The following is a 21252-nucleotide window of genomic DNA, read 5'->3' on the forward strand; positions in this document are numbered from 1 at the left end:
GTAAATAATGACATAGAGATTTAACCTCCTTCCCTCCAGATGAATACTCAGTTGTCCTAATGTCATTTACTGAATAATTCTTTTTTCTGTTGTTTTGAAATGCTTCTTTTTCCTCTTCCTTGTTTTCTTGTTTTTTTTTTTAAGATTTTATTTATTAGACATAGATCACAAGTAGGTAGAGAGGCAGGCAGAGAGAGAGGGAAGCAGGCTCCCCTGCTGAGCAGAGAACCCGATGTGGGGCTCAATCCCAGGTCCTTGAGATCATGACCTGAGCCAAAGGCAGAGGCTTAACCCATTGAGCCACCCAGGCACCCCACTTCTTTGTTTTTTTCTTAAAATCTATACAATTGGTTTGTTTGTCCCTGTTCCTATGAGCTTATTTTCTAGTAAGAGAAAGACTAACAATGAACAAGAAAATGATAAATAGAAGTAAGTTCTGTAATGAAAATAAACAGAGTTTTGTGGTTAGTGACGGGACAGCTACTTAAAATGAGTGGTTAAGACGAGCCTTTCTGAGGAGCTGACAGTGACTTTGACCTGAATATCGAGGAGGGAATAGCTGTGCAAAAATCTGGTGAAAGAACATATCAGGTAGAGGAAATGGCCCCAAGGTGGAACTGATCTCCAGGTGTTCCAAAGGTAGAAAGCGTAATAGGAATATAGTAAATAGGGGAAGAATGGTGAGAGGTAACAGTTGGTGAAGAGAGCCAACGAGAAAGCATGTTATGATGTAGGGATTTATAGGCCAGGCTAAAGAATTCGGAGCAGTGTTTATTTTTATTACTTATTTATTCATTTTTAAGAGAGATATTGAGCATACATGAGCAGGAATGAGGGTGTCAGGGTGTGGGGAGAGGCATGGGGGAGAGAGAATCTTAAGACGGTTCCACTAGGAGCCCAGTGCAGGGCTCAGTCTCACAACCTTGAGATCCTGACCTGAGATGAAATCAACAGTTAGACGCTTAACTGAATGAGCCATGTAGGCACCCTCAAGAGCAGTGTTTAAAAATTAAAATAGTCTAGAATGAATTTTTCTTATTTTTTTTCTGCACGAAGAGGAAACACAGGAGCATAGGTAATTTGTATGTCAAATAAATAGGTTCTTATGTACTTGGGAGCTATTTCTACATACATATGACCCTGTAACAAATTTGCTTACCTTTTAAACAACTTTGCAGTTAAAGAAATTAGACTTTTAGAATGATGTAAGTGCCAAGAGTTTAGAACTCAAAGAGTAAAGAATCTGTTTGCCCTGAATAGAACTCTTTTTAGAGAATAATTTTATAATATATTTCAAAATAATATTTTTTTCTTCCCTTAAAATGTTTATATTAGGGAACAGACATCCTTGGAAGAGGGAGAGATTCCTTGGTTACAGTACAATGAAGTCAATGAAAGCAGCAGTGATGAGGGTAATGAGCCTGCCAATGAATTTGCACAGCCAGAAGCGTTTATGCTGGATGGGAACAATAACCTTGAGGATGACTCCAGTGTGAGTGAAGACTTAGATGTGGACTGGAGGTATGTAACACATGTTATTACCATGATTAATTGTTAATTGAGTAGAATTTGTTCATGATTCTAAATTATGAAAGCTGTGTCTCGGATCTCTCAGACGTGTTCACATTTTCCTGTCAGTCTTCTTCAGGGCTCATTCTGATGTCACTTCCTACATAGACTCCCTCCTACTTACTCCAGGTAGTGACTTCTTTTTCTCTTTGACCTTTGACTCTCTTGAAGCCCACCTTATAGCCTACTTGTTTATAAACTCCTGGTTTGAGGTTTCTAACTTTTAAATGTAGCACTTCATATAATCCTTAAAAAAAAAAAAAAAAGAGTCCTTAATAAATACTACTTGAAGAATTTCAAAACCTGTGATTAAATCAGAAGAATTATAAGAATATAGTTATCCTTCTCTGTATGTAAAATATGGAAAAATAATTGTACCTTCCCAGAAATGCTGAAAGTATTATTTACTTTATGCTGAAAAAGAATAATGAACTTCAAATAGAAGAAGCCTATAAATTAAGTAGATTATGGAATTGTTATGTCTCATGATGTAATGGTCAGAATTTAATTGGTATGGCTTACAGTTAGATTTATCTTTCAAATGTTCAGGAGGCCTCTGGAAGCAGCTAGTTTTGAGATGTAGAAAGGATATACGGTCCAACTAATCTCTTGTTACTTTTTCTGAAGAAAATATGGCTTGGTACTACCTTTGTTTCCATCTCTACACAGATATATTCTTAAGAATTCGTTTTATTTTTTTTCTAGCTAAAATTCCATTACAGAAAAATTTAGAAGAATAAGATACAAAAAACTCATTCATATGCCCTGATAACTGCAGACTTCTAGAATTTACGTTTTTGAGTCCTCCTCTGTATCTTTCGTGTCTCTTTCTGTGTGTGTAGTTACTTCTTTGTACTCCTCCAAATTGTTCCAGATATGAAACTCAGCATCTCCTTGAAATCCTTACCATTTCCTATTCTCACTTCCCAGGGAGTAAAAAAATTCTATGTGCAGAGCAGACTTTCGTTAACTATTTTGTGGAGGTGGGAAGTAGTGTTTTCATCACAGCCACACAAACAGTTTATAATTCCATTTTGAACATTCCAGGCTCCAAAACCCATGTTCTGGCTTCCCAAACTTTATGGAAAAGCAGTGGCTCACCTGGTCCTGGTCTTGCTGGTGCTCTCATCTCCCGTCCCCCATGCCTGCCTGTTACCCTCTTACTGAACTCCTTGTTGCTGTCTTCTGTCTCCTTTATGCAAAGTCATTCCTCATAATGCTCAGCAGATGACAGAATTGTTGATTTAGTTAGCATCATCTGTGCATGTTGGGAGGCAATTATGATTTAATATGAAGAAATGTTTTCTTTTGCACATTTTCAAATTTTTATGAAAATAATTTTTTACAGTCCATTATGTAGATGCTCTACTCTATAGTTGCACTAAAATTTAATTGATCATTTCTCTATTGAAATAGTGCAGTAAGGGGCACCTGGGTGGCTCAGTGGGTTAAACCTCTGCCTTCGGCTCAGGTCATGATCTCAGGGTCCTGGGATCGAGCCCCGCATCGGGCTCTCTGCTCAGCAGGGAGCCTGCTTTCCCCCTCTCTCTCTCTGCCTGCCTCTCTGCCTACTTGTGATCTCTCTCTCTGTCAAATAAATAAATAAAATCTTTAAAAAAAAAAAAAAAGAAATAGTGCAGTAAACTTTCCTCTCATATAACTTGTTCTGTACTCCAGGTTACTTCCTTAGGGTAGCTTAGTAGAGGTGACATTAGTGAGATAAGTGGTATTTATTAAGACCTTGATACATATTTTAAATAACTTTCAAAACACATAAAAATTTAAAGAAATAATTGAGGTCTTTCTTGAATACAATTTTTAAACTTGAAAAATTTTTATTTTGGGTTCTAATTCATTGGTGATCTTTCCGGACACTGCTGTTGTGTTAAGATTTTAGAGATGTTGCTGATCCCAGATTTGGGGAGCTTCATGGTAGTTGCGCTGTTTTGTTTTGTTTTAAATATGGAAAGCATTTTAACTTTGATTTTTAAGACAAAATTCTGAAGGTTACTCTTTTGAATTTTATGTAGATTTGTCCATACCTCATTATTTGCTTATGTGGTGTTATATTAATTTATGTGGCAATCGCTGCAAGTTGATAAAGTGAAAATATGATTTGATTTTCATACTAAAATAATGTCATTTTGACAACTAAAAGGAAAACTCATGGTAAACATCAGCAATTCTTATCTCTAAAGCCAAAATTTAACATATTTTTTTGTTGTTCCACCACAACTTAAAAAAAAGTTTAAGCTTTTTGATTATTTTAGTTTAAAAGAAAATTTTAAAAATCCTCTATCAAAGTTTATTTGTTTTGATGATGTCACAGAAATGTTGTAGAATACCCAGAGAGTATATAAACTAGTGTGGTGGGAGTTGTTTTGGATTTAAACAAATTCCAGCCATACCATTTATTTATTTTTTGATAACTACTTAACCTCTCTATCTTCCTATAAGAAACTCGGGTTATAATTATTAACCTAATAAGATTGTGGGAAATTAATTCCTGGTGGACGTGACCATGAATTTTTTAAACCAATTTGAAATTACTTCAAACTTATAGAAAAGTGGCAAAAATAATAAGAAAGAATTTCCATATACTCTTCACTAATATTCCCTGAATGTTAACATTGACCGCATTTGTGTTATCATTTTCTCTTTCCTTTCTTTCTCTATATTTGTGGTATTTTTTTCTCGACCACTTATGAGCAAGTTGTCTCGTTACCCATAATCTAGAATGAAGTCCTGAAGAACAAGAACATTTTCTTACGTAAGAAAGTAAAATCTTCAAAATCAGGAAATTCATACTGTTAACAATACTGTTCGCTGATCTATAGACATTGTTCAAATGTCTGTAGTTGTCCTGCTACTGCCATTAGAGAACTTTTTCCTAGTCCAACCAAGACCACTCATTATTCTTGAGTAACATGTTTCTACACTTTTAATCTAGAACATTTCCTCAGTTTTTCTTTGTCTTTCATAACCTTGACATTTTTGAAAAGTACAGGCCGTTTATTTTGTAGGATGTCTCTTAGTTTAGATTTGATGTCATGATTAGGTTTGAGTTACAGATTTTCAGCCGAACCACCAAAGAAATAACACTTTGTTTTTATTAGTTTATATCAGAAGGCAGAAAGTGTCCCACTACTGGTGATGCTAATTCTGATCATTTGGTTAAGGTGTTATCTTTCAGGTTTCTTCACTGTACAGTTGCCATATTTTTAAATAAATAATTGGCCTCTACAGGGAAAAGACTTTGAGACTAGGTAAATAACCTGACTATCAAATTTCCATCTACTAGTTTTAGTATCATTAGTGATTTTTTTCGGAAACACTTAATTACCATGGTGATTGGCAGATGAATAATACGAGAATTTTTTTTTAATTTTAATTTTAATTTTAATTTTTTTTTATAAACATATAATGTATTTTTATCCCCAGGGGTACAGGTCTGTGAATCGCCAGGTTTACACACTTCACAGCACTCACCATTGCACATACCCTCCCCACTGTCAATAACCCCACCCCCCTCTCCCGACCTCCCTTCGCCCAACAACCCTCAGTTTGTTTTGTGAGATTAAGAGTCATTTATGGTTTGTCTCCTCCCGATCCCATCTTGTTTCATTTATTCTTTACCAACCCCCCAAGCCCCCCATGTTGCATCTCCACTTCCTCATATCAGAGAGATCATGATAGTTGTCTTTCTCCGACTGACTTACTTCGCTAAGCATAATACCCTCTAGTTCCATCCACATCGTCGCAAATGGCAAGATGTCATTTCTTTTGATGGCTGCATACTATTCCATTGTGTATATATACCACATCTTCTTTATCCATTCATCTGTTGGTGGACATCTAGGCTCCTTCCGTAGTTTGGCTATTGTAGACATTGCCGCTATAAACATTTGGGTGCACGTGCCCCTTCGGATCACTACGTTTGTATCTTTAGGGTAAATACCCAGTAGTGCAATTGCTGGGACATAGGGTCATAGGTCATAGGGTAGCCCCATTTTCAACTTTTTGAGGAACCTTCATGCTGTTTTCCAGAGTAGTTGCACCAGCTTGCATTCCCACCAACAGTGCAAGGGCTCCCCTTTCTCTGCATCCTCGCCAGCATCTGTCATTTCCTGACTTATTAATTTTAGCCATTCTGACTGGTGTGAGGTGGTATCTCATTGTGGTTTTGATTTGTATTTCCATGATGCCAAGTGATGTTGAGCATTTTTGTGTGTGTCTGTTGGCCATCTGGATGTCTTCTTTGCAGAAATGTCTGTTCATGTCCTCTGCCCATTTCTTGATTGGATTATTTTTATAGATCTTGGACACTAGCCCTTTATCTGATATGTCGTCTGCGAATATCTTCTCCCATTCTGTCAGTTTTCTTTCTTTTGGTTTTGTTAGCAGTTTCCTTTGATGTGCAAAATCTTTTGATCTTGATGAAATCCCAATAGTTCATTTTTGCCCTTGCTTCCCTTGCCTTTGGTGATATTCCTAGGAAGAAGTTGCTGTGGCTGAGGTCGAAGAGGTTGCTGCCAGTGTTCTCCTCAAGGATTTTGATGGATTCCTTTCTCACCTTGAGGTCCTTCATCCATTTTGAGTCTATTTTCGTGTGTGGTGTAAGGAAATGGTCCAGTTTCATTTTTCTTCATGTGGCTGTCCAATTTTCCCAGCACCATTTATTGAAGAGGCTGTCTTTTTTCCATTGGACATTCTTTCCTACTTTGTTGAAGATTAGTTAACCATAGAGTTGAGGGTCTAAATCTGGTGTCTCTATTCTGTTCCATTGAGCTATGTGTCTGTTTTTGTGCCAGTACCATACTGTCCTGATGATGACAGCTTTGTAATAGAGCTTGAAGACCGGAATTGTGATGCCACCAACTTTGACTTTCAGTACTCCTCTGGCTATTCGAGGTCTTTTCTGGCTCCATATAAATTTTAGGATTATTTGTTCCATTTCTTTGAAAAGAATGGTGGGACTTTGATAGGGATTGCATTAAATGTGTAGATTGCTTTAGGTAGCATAGACATTTTCACAGTATTTATTCTTCCACTCCAGGAGCATGGAACATTTTTCCATTTCTTTGTGTCTTCTCAATTTCTTTCGTGAGTACTTTATAGTTTTCTGCATATAGATTCTTAACCTCTTTGGTTAGGTTTATCCCTAGGTATCTTATAGTTTTGGGTGCAATTGTAAATGGGATGGACTCCTTCATTTCTCTTTCTTCTGTCTTGTTGTTGGTGTACAGAAATGCAACTGATTTCTGTGCATTGATTTTATATCCTTACACTTTACTGAATTCCTGTACAAGTTCTAGCAGTTTTGGAGTGGAGTCTTTTGGGTTTTCCACATATAGTATCATATCATCTGTGAAGAGTGATAGTTTGACTTCTTCTTTGCCGATTTGGATGCCTTTAGTTTCCTTTTGTTGTCTGATTGCTGAGGCTAGGACTTCTAGTACTATGTTGAATAGCAGTGGTGATAATGGACATCCCTGCCGTGTTCCAGACCTTAGCGGAAAAGCTTTCAGTTTTTCTCCATTGAGAATGATATTTGTGGTGTGTTTTTCATAGATGGCTTTGATAATGTTGAGGTATGTACCCTCTGTCCCTACATTTTGAAGATTTTTGATCAGGAAGGGATGCTGTACTTTGTCAAATGCCTTTTCAGCATCTATTGAAAGTATCATATGGTTCTTGTTCTTTCTTTTATTAATGTATTGTATCACATCGATTTATTTGTGGATGTTGAACTAACCTTGCAGTCCTGGAGTAAATCCCACTTGGTCGTGGTGAATAATCCTTTTAATGTTGGATCCTATTGGCTGGAATTTTGGTGAGAATTTTCGCATCTGTGTTCATCAAGGATATTGGTCTGTAATTCTCTTTTTTGATGGGATCCTTGTCTAGTTTTGGAATCAAGGTGATCTTGGAAGTTGTCCTTCCATTTCTATTTTTTTGGAACAGTTTCAGGAGAATAGGAATTAATTCTTTTTTAAATGTTTGGTAGAATTCCCCTTGGAAGCCATCTGGCTCTTTGCTTTTGTTTGTCTGGAGATTTTTGATGACTGTTTCAATCTCCTTACTGGTTATGGGTCTGTTCAGTTTTTCTATTTCTTCCTGGTTCAGTTGTGGTAGTTTATATGTCTCTAGGAATGCATCCATTTCTTCCAGATTGTCAAATTTGCTGGCGTAGAGTTGCTCATAGTATGTTCTTATAATTGTTTGTATTTTTTTGGTGTTAGTTGTGATCTCTCTTCTTTCATTCATAATTTTATTTATTTGGGTCCTTTCTCTTTTCTTTTTGATAAGTCTGGCCAGGGGGTTATCAATCTTATTGACTCTTTCAAAGAACCAGTTCCTAGTTTCATTGATTTGTTCTTTTGTTTTTTTGGTTTCTATTTAATTGATTTCTGCTCTGATCTTTGTGATTTCTCTTCTGCTGGGTTTAGGGTTTCTTTCTTGTTCTTTCTCCAGCTCCTTTAGGTGTAGAGTTAGGTTGTGTCCTTGAGACCTTTCTTGTTTCTTGAGAAAGGCTTGTACCACTATTTATTTTCCTCTCAGGACTGCCTTTGCTGTGTCCCACAGATTTTGAACCGTTGTGTTTTCATTATCATTTGTTTCCATGAATTTTTTAAATTCTTAATTTCCTGGTTGACCCATTCATTCTTTAGCAGGATGCTGTTTAGTCTCCATTTATTTGTGTTCTTTCCAAATTTCCTCTTGTGATTGAGTTCTAGCTTCAGAGCATTGTGGTCTGAAAATATGCAGGGAATGATCCCAATCTTTTGATACTGGTTGAGACCTGATTTAGGACCCAGGATGTGATCTATTCTAGAGAATGTTCCATGTGCACTAGAGAAGAATGTGTATTCTGTTGCTTTGGGATGAAATTTTCTGAATATATCTGTGATGTCCATCTGGTCCAGTGTGTCATTTAAGGCCTTTATTTCCTTGTTGATCTTTTGCTTGGATAATCTGTCCATTTCAGTGAGGGGAGTGTTAAATTCCCCTACTGTTATTGTATTATTGTTGATGTGTTTCTTTGATTTTGTTATGAATTGGTTTATATAGTTGGCTACTCCCACGTTAGGGGCATAGATATTTAAAATTGTTAGATCTTCTTGTTGGACAGACCCTTTGAGTAGGATATAGTGTCCTTCCTCATCTCTTATTATAGTCTTTGGCTTAAAATCTAATTGATCTGATATAAGGATTGCCACCCCAGCTTTATTTTGATGTCCATTAGCCTGGTAAATTGTTTTCCACCCCCTCACTTTAAATCTGGAGGTGTCTTTGGGTCTAGAATGAGTTTCTTGTAGGCAGCATATAGATGGGTTTTGTTTTTTTATCCATTCTGATACCCAAATGATTGGGGCATTTAGCCCATTAACATTCAGGGTAACTATTGAGAGATATGAATTTAGTGCCGTTGTATTGCCTGTAAGGTGACTGTTACTGTATATTGTCTCTGTTCCTTTCTGATCTACTACCTTTAGGCTCTCTCATTGCTTAGAGGACCCCTTTCAGTGTTTCCTGTGGAGCTAGTTTGGTGTTTGCAAGTTCTTTCAATTTTTCTTTGTCCTGGAAGCTTTTAATCTCTCCTATTTTCAATGATAGCCTGGCTGGATATAGTATTCTTGGCTGCATGTTTTTCTTGTTTTGTGCTCTGAATATACCATGCCAGTTCTTTCTGGCCTGCCAGGTCTCTGTGGATAAGTCTGCTGCCAATCTAATATTTTTACCGTTGTATGTTACAGACTTCTTTTCCTGGGCTGCTTTCAGGATTTTCTCTTTGTCGCTAAGACTTGTAAATTTTACTATTAGGTGACGGGGTGTGGACCTATTCTTGTTGATTTTGAGGGGGTTTCTCTGCACCTCCTGGATTTTGATGCTTGCTCCTTTGCCATATTAGGGAAATTCTCTATAATAATTCTCTCCAATATACCTTCTGCTCCTCTCTCTTTCTTCTTCTTCTGGAATCCCAATTATTCTAATATTGTTTCATCTTATGGTGTCACTTATCTCTCGAATTCTCCCCTCGTGGTCCAGTAGTTGTTTGTCTCTCTTTTGCTTAGCTTCTTTATTCTCTGTCATTTGGTCTTCTGTATCACTAATTCTTTCTTCTGCCTCATTTATCCTCGCAGTAAGAGCCTCCATTTTTTATTGCACCTCATTAATAGCTTTTTTTATTTCAACTTGGTTAGATTTTAGTTTTTTTATTTCTCCAGAAAGGGCTTTATCTCTCCAGAGAGGGTTTCTCTAATATCTTCCATGCCTTTTTGAGCTCGGCTAGAACCTTGAGAATCGTCATTCTGAACTCTAGATCTGACATATTACCAATGTCTGTATTGATTAAGTCCCTAGCCTTCGGTACTGCCTCTTGTTCTTTTTTTTGTGGTGAGTATTTCCGCCTTGTCATTTTGTTCAGATAAGAGTATGTGAAGGAGCAAATAAAATACTAAAGGGGTGGCAAAGACCCCAGGAAAATGTGCTTTAACCAAATCAGAAGAGACCCCAAATCATGGGGGGGGAGAAAGGGAATAAAAAGAAGTTCAGAAAAAAAAAATTTTTTAAATACAAATAAAGAAAAAATATAAAAAAGAAAATATATATATATATTAGACTGGTGACTAGAACAGGGTCACCCACTTAATTTTGGGAGTATTTTGGTTTCTTAGGAGAAACCACCTCTGAAAATTTCAAAGAATGAGAGACATATATAAAGGTAAATACAATGAAGGGATGGAATATGCCTATAAAGATGAAAAAAAATTTTTAATTTCTAAAAAAGGAGTTGATAAAGTAAGTTGTTCGGGCGAATGAAGAAAAAGGAAGTGGAGAGAATTTGCTCGGACTGGAGACTAGAACAAGCCCGGAGCTAGGTTTAGGGTATATTTTGATCTATTAGAAGAAGTTGTACCCCAAATTTTTTAGAAGAAAAAACCCTATGTGTATACAAAAAAAATGTTAGATATAATGAAGAATAAAATATGACTATAATAATGAAGGTTCAAAAAGATTATTATGTATATATATATTTTTAGTGAAAGGTATTGTTAAGATAAACTAGTTTAAAAATGTTAAAAAAGGAAAGGGTAAAAATTTAAAAAAAATTTAGCAGAAGAAAAAATAATTAACAGCAAAACTAAGGAATCATGGGGAGAAAGCCATGAGTTTCGTGTTTTGCTTTCTCCTCCTCTGGAATTCTGCTCTTCTCCTTGGTAAGTGAACTTGGTCTTGGCTGGATTTCTAGTTGATCTTCTAGGGGAGGGGCCTGTTGTAGTGATTCTCAAGTTTCTTTGCCCGAGGCGGAATTGCCTCTCCCTTATGGGGGGCCAGGCTAAGTAATCCTGTTGGGTTTGCTTTCCGGAGCTTTTTTTCCCTGAACGCTTTCCGTAGAGTTCCGGAGGACGGGAATGAAAATGGCGGCTTCCCAATCACCAGCCCAGGGGAGCCCCACTCCTCAGTGTGCCCTCACTGAGAGAAAAGGCGCTCACTATCTAGCTGATCTCCTGCTACCTGATTAGTCTCAGCCCGCTATCTCTCCGCCATCTTGACCTACCCCTCTCGATACTAGAATTTTTATATTTGCTGATTATTTTGTCGTGACTAAATTTACAAGCAAATATTCTGCTTTCAATGTGTAGCTTTGTTTAACTCTAAAGAAGAAAAGAATTAGGAGATAGTTGACTCTAACCATTTGAAGGAGTTTTCTGCAAAGGAAAAGTAGACATAGTTTGTGTTGCTTTGGCAGGCAGAACTAGAGCACTTATTTCACATGAGTCAAATTTCTGATAGGGTTCTTCCACATGGAGGAAATAGTTCTGCCATCTCTTGAATGCCTTCTCTGGTGCGATCTCTGTGCCGGGCATGTGTATGCGTCGACTCATTAATTTGTTTTATAGATGAAGAAATAGAGTAACAGTTAAATAAAATGTTCACATTGTCTAGCTCTGAGTTAAATGTGGAGTTAAATCCCTATTTTATTGACTCCAGGGCTCTTTCGTCTTTGCACTATATTTCACTGCTAGGTGAAGGAGTTCTAGTCTTCCAGGGGAGGTTGGATTCACTAATTTCTAGTTTTAATTTTAAAATCTGTGATTATATGAGAATGATTCTTCATACTATGTGGTCTCTGCTAGTTTTTAAATACTACTGACGTTTAATCTTCGTAACAATATGTTTGTATCTTTTGGCAATAGATTTGTAATTTTAATGATGGCACGAAAGTTGACATCAAAATTATTTTGAGCTAACTTGTATAATTGGATATTCCTGACTGTATTTGACTTCTCCTAGGAACACAGAAATCAATAGAAGTTTGCCTTTAGGTAGACAAAATAAGTTCAGTTTTGGAGATACTGGATTTGAGGTGACAGGAGTTAATCAAGGTAAAGTGTCCCTCAGAAAACTAAAAATGTAGGTCAGGAGCTGAAGAGGGTTTGGAATTAGATGGAGGTTTAGGACTTAATCTACAGAGAGGATAACTGAGGAAATGGACTTTAATTTCCAAGGAGGCAAGATTAGAAAGAAGAGGACTGAGGATATACTGTGGTTTCCAAATATTGAAGTATATGGTATTTCCAAGGCTAGAGGAAAAGGAGGAATCTGTGGATGTCTAGGGGTGGAGGAAGGAGATTAGGACCAGAATAAAACTTACTTTCTACAAGGGGATTATAGTCCTTTAGTTTAAAAAAAAGGGGGGGGGACAGTTAAGAGCTAAATATTTTTTAGTCTGAATAATGACAGAGGAGGCCTACTTCTCAGGAAGATAGAAGAGAGATTAAAGAGAGAGACTTGAGAAAATGAAATATTTTTTTTAAGGCCTCAGTAATGAAGCAATAAAAGGTGAGAAAAGAAAAAGAGGCTTTGACTAAGATAGAATTGAAATAAATGCAGTAAGTGTCTTTACCATGATCTCATGTAAATTTAGGTTGGCAGTTCAAAGGAACAGAAAGGGAAATATATGAGAAAGATAGGAGGGAAAAGTACTACCTTTATCCCTGCCCTAAGCCATCCCTGGAGTTTAGAACTAGAAACATAGAATTTTCCTATAAATTCTATGTCATGAATATGGCAGCTTATTGGGAGAGATAGTGGTATTCTAACTTCTTATGCTTAGTATTTTACTTTTCTGTTGAGTTCTTCCTGCCCCTTATCACACAAAATTTCTATTAAAATATTTTGTTTATTTTAAAATATTTTTATATTAAAATATCATTAAAATATTTAATGTTTTCTGCTTATACTATTGGTGTGCTAATATAATTATGTCTTCATAAAGATTTCCCAAATCATGTTTGTATTTTTTTTTCCCCAGCCTGTTTGACGGTTTTGCAGATGGACTAGGAGTTGCTGAAGCGATTTCTTATGTGGATCCTCAGTTCCTCACCTACATGGCATTGGAAGAACGCTTAGCCCAGGCTATGGAGGTATTTTAGCGACTCACACCGATGCCCATAGTTTAAGTCGGTGGGATGCAAAATAATAAAAATTGAAGGTTTTTATAACTGCTTTTAGGAAAAGGTGAATAGTTTTTCGTCCATAACACTTACCGAATAGTGATTGCCACTAGTATGTGTACATAAATTACTCTAGACATTCTGCCAATTTGCCTGTAATTTGCAGTATTTCCTAGTTAGTGCAGAATAGAAAATGTTTTGCTTACATTTAGAAAATACATTTTTCCTTTATTGAATTATCGGGGTTTGTGAATCTGAATATTTTATACACACACACAAGGATATTTGTGAAATGAAATTGACAATCTCTAAGGATATATTACAAATCACTTCTCTTTCTTTATCCTCATGGCTTCTAATGCCACTTAACAAAGTTAGAAATTTTACTCCCATTATCTCCATACACGTATATACTTAAATTTAAGTGTGGCACATAATTTTGTCTTGCCTTCTTTTCCTTACTTGACTAAAACACAAATACTTACTTGTAATTGTATTTGCATAAGGCCAGAAGCCCAAACTTTTCATGTTTGGAAACTTCCACTGCACTAGTGGATTTCATTATTAAAAGTCTTTCTTCAAATTGCTATTTCTGAAGTGATTTCCAAAGTAGAAAAATAATGTGAATCAGTCAAAAGTGAGAGAACAGAAATGAATGAGACAACTTCCAGAGACTTAACAGCATCTTATCTTGAAATTTTCTGAGGTTAGAAAGTCTAATTTAGACTCATAAATTAGACAGTAGGTAGGTGGTTGGGTAGATAGACCGACCTATCTATCTACATCATACACACACTTTAAGATAGGTCTGCTTTGGCATCACTTTTTTTTTTTTTTTACATCTTGTGTAATCTTCCATAGAGATCGTTGATCAGTTATATGTTTTGTTTGGTATCTCTTTTTTTAAAGTAACCATAGCAGGAATACTGTGTACTATTTCTTGCCTTACTAGAGTCCAACACATGAAATAGTGGCACAGTGTAATAGCTTGTATCAGAAATAGAATATGTAAAGATCAAGGATCATTGACTTCCTTGAGTTCAGTAATTTTAAGTGACTACAATGGAATATATATATCCTAGAGTCTGGTTTCATAGTTCTTAAACAGTTTTTCCCATTAGTATGCTAGTGGCTTATGATTTCCTGCAGCATAGAGATATCTTTAAAAAGAAATCTTGAGAATTAGAAGTTTTATTATTTGTTACCAGTAGGAAATGTGACATTTGATTGGCTTCTCGAAAGAAGCAGCTTGAAGATTGGTCATACTGTGTAGAAGCACTAGCAGAGCGGGCAAACAAAGAGTTAAGAAGAAACATAGTGTGTCCAGGGAACTTACAGTCTCCACAGTGTTGGCTGATGCTCTTAGGGAACCCAGTGACAGCTCATTCTAACCTATCTGTCCTCCTGCTTCTGACTGATGGTGTTAAGTGTCTCCCTTCACTACAGTTTAACAGCTTCTTCAGCTTTAATGCTCAGCTTTATTTTATTTTAATTTAGTTGACAATGAATACAGTTCAGTCTTCTTACCATTCTAGAAATCTTTCTTTTTCTATGTCTAGTATCCAGTTATTTAATCATGAAATAATTTATAATTTATATTATTATAAATTATAATAACATCTGAAATAATTTATGATTTTTCCTTTTAAATTTAACAGTGGTCTTTAAATGAAACAGCAACAACTAAAAAGACAAACTGTGTGCTTTTGTTTTTTTCTCAAGCAACCTGATCTCTTTGCGGCACTGGTTGTTTTCATTTCTGTTATTTTCCTAATACCAGACTGATCTGTTTTTCCAGATAGAGGCTTTGGTGAAAATATTGACAATAAACATGTGTCTCCTATCTTGTCTCAAATTTGGGTGCGAACAGGATGAAGTATTTAAGATCTTTAACTGTTTGATACAATGATGATAAAGCTTTTTATTCCAAACCAGTTTTGGAAAAAAAATATTTCCCTTTGCACATTTATGTTGACATCTAAAATTTTTTTAACATAAACCCTAAACAGTTTTCTTTACCCTATCATATCTTTTTGCAATAAAAACATGTTCAAGATGTTTGGGTGGCTCAGTGGGTTAAAACCTCTGCCTTCGGCTCAGGTCATGATCCCAGCGTCCTGGGATCAAACCCCACACTGGGCTCTGTACTCGGCAGGGAGCCTGCTTCCTCCTCTCTCTCTGCCTGCCTCTCTACCTACTTGCGATTTCTGTCAAATAAATAAATAAAATCTTAAAAAAAGAATTTAAATACACAAAATTGGTTTAGATTGAGTTAAAATTGATTATGGCATCCAGCTGATCAAAAACAAATTTATAAATGTTGACAAATATTGAAACATAAAGTAAAATTTTACCAGAAATGTATTTCTTAATTTCCTTCCTTATTAAATTTTATGTAGTCCTAAAATGAGATATAGTTCAACATCAGTTTTGTTTTTCATCTTTATGAATGTAAGCTTGAGAAACCTCGTTCACATAATAAATTGGTGGGAATGGAAGGAGTTTATCATAGTAATGTCATTTAGTTTTTCTGAGCAATTTGCCCGAGTCACATCAACTTGACAGATTAAATAGATCCTCCAGTTTTCTTGAAAGCAGGTGACTGGAGCCTACCTACAAAAATGTTACTCAAGGGGTTTCTGGGTGGCTCAGTGGGTTAATGTCTCTGCCTTTGGCTCAGGTCATGATCCCAGAATCCTGGGATCGAGCCCCGCATCAGGCTCTCTGCTCGGTGGGGAGCCTACTTCCTCCTCTCTCTTTCTCTCTCTCTCTCTCTCTGCCTACTTGTGATCTGTCTTCAAAAAAAAAAAAAAAAAGTTACTCAGTCATTACTTCAGTTTGACCCCAGTATTTCATATTGCCCCTTTGAATGGGTGAGAAGTATGCTTTTATTTATAAGGTGAGAGAAGATTAATATAAAAAGGAATATGGAAACGTAGAACCAGCAATGATAGTTTGACTGCAGGTATATTTTTAGGCAGATCGGTTTGAAGAAAGATTATGAAAGAAAGTTAATTGAATTGAAATTGAGTCTTTTAAGACTCTCCACGCCCATGGGCCCCTGGAAAGTCTTTACACACTTACAGAGCACCTCATATATACTGCGTTATCAGCCTTAAGAAAGTAGTTCATGAGGGAAGAGCATGTGCTTTTGAGTTAGATGGATTTATTTAGACTGTGTGACCTTGCACCATTCATTTAACCTCCTCAAGTTTGAGGTCCTCATCTACAAAATGGGAATAATAAAATTTACCTTATGGATTATTTCGACATTATGTTAAAGCACATAGTAAAATAGCTGGTGCAGTGTAAGTTCTCAGTAAATGGCTGTATTGAAAATCTAGTCAAATCAGTCAAACAGGTGGTAATCATCTGGCCAATCTGGATTCAATTATCATTCAAAAATCAGTATTAAATCACTTGTGACAAATCTTCATTCTTTCAAAACTAGTGTTTTATTCTTTAAAAACCAGATTTTGTACTGACAAAGGATTATGCTACTTTAAACCTAAGTATATTCCAGTTGTGCTGTGTAGTCTATTTTGTTGTCTTTCTGACGTTTGGACTAACTTACAAAAATATATTATACTGCTTGAGGTGTAGATAGATTTTTGTATTTTTATGGATTTTCATAGCAGTGGTTTTAAAGGAGTCTCTCTTACTCTTGTTACTTATAGTGACTCCAGATCACCTTAAGTATTTGTCCGTACCAAGCCAATAAATTATTTTTACAAATGGTGAAATTCCAGGTATGTATTAGCACTGCAAATGGGCGGATAATCATCATCAAGGGATAATGAACCTACAGAGACAAACATGTATCAAAGCATAAGTATCTTAACCAAAAATGGAACTTGCTTTAAATAGTATCCCCCTTCCTTTTTTTTTTTTTTTTTTTAACGTATGGTACTAGTACATATGAATTCTTGCATTTTGTCTTGAGAAGTGCGCAGGGAATTGGAGGAGATTCATGATTATAGTTACATGAGAAAGAAGGGACAAGTAATAGGCTATTACTTTCCATTTTCTGTTTCCTGATGGGGAAGTTTAATATAAAGAATTGTTAACTATAATTGGTGATTAGAGTAATCAGGATTTACTTAGTAAGAAATAAAGATATTTCTAAAGAATATAGAAAAAGCACATACAAGGAATGGCCACCACATGTTGGGCTCAGATCACCTAAGAAAGAGTCCGCACTCCACTCCAGGGCTGGGAGTTTGATGGAGTTGGCACAGCTGTGACTTGCTGAATGGCAGAGAAGTCTAGTGCTGCACTGGCAGAACTTGCTGCAAATCAGCCCTGGGGTGCTGCCGGGGAAGGCTATTTATAGGGAGATGTCTAACTGGAAGCAGTCTGCTACAGAACTGTCCAAGGTGGATGCTGGGGGAGCTGCTGGCCCCTGAGTGCTGCTGGCAGCATGCATTACAAGAGCTAGTTGCTGGAGAAGCTGTGGGCATTGCCAAAGTCTGCTGCTGGAGAGAACCACGCATGCCATGGAAGCCTGTGTCAAGTAGACCCACTGGGATTAGAAACAAAGCCCTTTTCCTTCTGCAGTGTCTCTGCAGCATCTTCTATGAACAAAGCTTAATTAACAGTGTGACAGCTATCAGAGGAAAATACTTAAATAGCCCAAATCCATTTTCACAGAGCTGACAAAAACAGTGAACTTGGATTTGAGGAGCAGTAATAACTGGAGAACAGTCCAGTTGGATCCCATACACCTTTCTACACGCATTTGAGCTCCTTTCAACAGCAGTGCAACTCTTCCACCAAACGACATACACCTATTCTTAAAATGGAGAGGTTTTCACCCTTTCTCAAGAATGAACAGATGAGCGGAGAGGTTTTCACCCTTTCTCAAGAATGAACAGATGAGCAGACTCCCAAGGGTCATTATTTCCATCACTGAATATTAATTACTCTACAAATTCAGTCAGTCACATTGAACATTCTCTTATATAAAGATTAAGTTGCAAAGTTAACTGCTATATGAAATAAAAATGGGAAGGAAAAAGAAAATGGTTAGCAGATACAAATAAACACATAACAAGCTCATAGAAAATAGCAAAGCCTACTAGTCCTTGTTTTTATATTTGGTCGCAGGCTATAGTTGATAGCTGTGGTTTCCTGCTTCAGTAACCCATTCCATATTTTGTGTGCCTTCAGCAAGAATCTCAGCGGGTTAGGAATCTTTACCTGATGAAATGACCTAAACCTACATTCCTGAAGAGTATGTGTTCTTGATCATCCTGCCCTTTTTTTGGATGATGTTGTTTTCGATAATTCACTGTTGGGCATAGAAGTAATAAGAGATATACACTCCAAGCGAGATTATCACAGGATTCTCAAGATGAGAAAAGCTGGTCTGTGGAAGGTATGCTGCTACTTCTACTGGGAGAAGGAGGCTCTGAGTGACTTGGGAATTCAAAATAGTCTGTTTCCACTGAGTCCAACCAGGTGTTCCCATTTTAAGTATCAGAATCCTGATTAAGCCAGTCAGTGACAGAACTTTTAAGAAACTTGACAAGACAGAATTAAACTCTCATTTTAATTTAGCAGTTCACACAGTTTTGTGTTTGATTTTCAGAGATAAGGTATTTGTTCTAGGGCTACAATGGAAACTGTGGTTCTTACACAGTACCTTGCTCTGAGAGTTAGTGGCCCTGAGTTTGTCTTTTCTCTTCGTATGTGAGCAGGGACACTCTAAAGGATCTCATCCCACATTAGATTTTACAGTCATCATTATTGCCATAAGGTCAAGTGCAGCAGGCACCTGGGCTCCCAAGACACATGTATTAGTTGGCACTTCATTGCAGTAGACCCCAGTGGTAGTTTGATTGTGATTAATGTGATTATTTGTAATCAGGCTTTGTATTGATAACATTTCATTTCTGTTGGCCAGAAGCAGGAATAGCAGATTTAAGGAATAACCTTAGGAAGAGCACACACACCCCACCCCCACCTCCGCCTAGGGCCGAGATCCAGGGTGTTGGGAGGGCACAGCTGTGGCTCTTAGAGAAGTGCTTATGCTACTCTGCTGGCAGAACTTGCTGGAAATCCGCCTTCTAGAGTGCTAGAGATACTGTTTACAAGGACGTGACTAACTGGAAGCACACTGCTGCAAAGCCTCCCAAGATAGGTGCCACGGGAATCTGCTGGCTACCTTATACAGTATCTGTCAGGCGCTGGAGAAATGACATGTGCTTCTGGAGCCAGGCGATGGAGAAGCCACCGGCGCTAGAGGTGCCTCGTGCTGGAGAAGCCATCTGTGACACAGAAGCCCACCATAGGAAACACTTCCACACTACAGGGGCCTGCCCAGCAAGCCCACTAGAACCAAGAAGCAAAGTACTTCTGTGAGATCTCGCCAGAGCCCTCTACTGACAAAACCTAAGGTCATGTTGGCCAACAAGGGAAAAATATTCAGAAGGCCCAGATCTATTTTAACAGACAGAAATGTAAGGTGAATTTGGAGCTAAGAGTCAGTAATTCCTTTTCTGGCACATTGTTTTTCTTTTTGCAGTCTCTGCAAACTCAAAGTCAAATTGGTGCTCAGAATTATTAGGTGTATTTACTAACTCTTATGATGAACCTTTTTTGCTTTCTCCTTTTCTTTGTTCTGACTTTGCTTAGGCCTTGGCCATATCGTCTGTTATAAGTTACCTCAAATTCTTTTTGGAAAGACATAATTCATTGTGAGATTTTTCCAGGCTAAATCCTGAAGAGTATACAAATGGTTATGTCTGCCATCCAAGAGAGGGCAATGTTAACTGTCAGGTAGAATCTTCCTACATGGGAGGCCCAGCTTCCTTTTTATTGTGGTAACATACACATAATGTAAAATTACCTAACCATTATTTAGTATACAGTTAAGTAGCATTAACATTAAGTACATTGTAAACAGTAACTCCCTGCTCCTTCCTCTCCCCAATCCGTGGCAACTACCATTCTACTTATGTCTCTGAGTTTTACTACTTTTGGTACCTCGTTTAAGTGGCATCTGTATTTATCCTTCTGTGACCAGTTATTTCACTCAGCATATGCTTTAAAGGTTCATCCGTGTTGTGGCATGTGTCAGAATTTGCTTTTGAAAGCCCAGTAGTATTTCATTGTATGTATATACCACATTTTTCTTGGCTTTATTGAGGTATAGTGACATACAACATTTTATAAGTTTAAGGTGTACAAGGTGTTGGTTTGATACACTTACATTGAACAAAATGATTATCACTGTAGGGTTACTTAACACCTGCATCACCTCACGTAATTTCCATTTCTCTTGCGGCAAGAACATTTGAGATTTTTACTCTCAGCAACTTTCATGTATATAATACAGTATTGTTAATTATATCACCCCGTTTGCATAGACCCCCAGAATTTATTGATCTTATAACTGGAAGTTTGTACCCTCTGGCCACCATTTCCCTGCTTCCCCTACTCCTCACCATTCTACTCTCTGTTTCTTTGAGTTCAGGTTTTTTAGATTCCACCTGTAAATTATATGATTGGGTACTTATGTTCTCAGTCTGACATATTTCAGTTAGCAGGAATTTTTTCTTTCTTATGGCTGAATAATATTCCAGTGTGTATATATAGGTACCTCATCTTTATCTGTTCATCTATTGATGGACATTTAGGTTATTTCCATATCTTGGCTATTGTGAATAATACTGCAGTGAACATGGGAGTACAGATATCGCTCCAAGATCCTGACTTCATTTTCTTTAGATGTATACTCAAAAGTGAAATTGTTGGATCATATGGTAGTTCTGTTAATTTTTGGAGGAACTTTTTTTTTTTTTTAATTTTTATTTATTTATTTGACAGACAGAGATCACAAGCAGGCAGAGAGGCAGACGGAGAGAGGAGGAAGCAGGCTCCCTGTCAAGCAGAGAGCCCGATGCGGGGCTCAATCCCAGGACCCTGGGATCATGACCTGAGCTGAAGGCAGAGGCTTTAACCCCCTGAGCCACCCAGGCACCCCTGGAGGAACTTTTATACTGTTTCTCATGATGACTTATATTCTCACCAAAAGTTCCCAAGGGGTTCCCTTATTTCCACATCTTTGCCAATACTTGTTCTTTCTTGTCTTTCTGGTGATAGCCATTGTTAACCCTTGTGAAGTGATAACTTCATTGTGATTCTGGTTTGCATTTCTCTGATGATTAGTGATGTTGAGTATCTTTTTATGTACTTACTTGTTTGTATGTCTTCTTTG

General features: G+C 37.1%; 1 protein-coding gene across 3 annotated transcripts in view; it reads left to right on the forward strand.

Moving 5' to 3' along the window:
• PJA2 (praja ring finger ubiquitin ligase 2) overlaps window positions 1-21252 on the forward strand; it is an 80559-nt gene that overhangs the window by 48074 nt on the left and 11233 nt on the right. For all 3 annotated transcript variants that reach the window (XM_045999276.1, XM_045999279.1, XM_045999278.1), the window contains 2 exons: window positions 1336-1521; window positions 12890-13001. In XM_045999276.1, coding sequence (XP_045855232.1) covers window positions 1336-1521; window positions 12890-13001 — 298 coding nt within the window. The remainder of the gene's footprint in view (window positions 1-1335; window positions 1522-12889; window positions 13002-21252) is intronic.

The sequence above is a fragment of the Meles meles genome, chromosome 3, assembly GCF_922984935.1.
Source record: "Meles meles chromosome 3, mMelMel3.1 paternal haplotype, whole genome shotgun sequence".
Lineage (NCBI taxonomy): Eukaryota > Metazoa > Chordata > Mammalia > Carnivora > Mustelidae > Meles > Meles meles.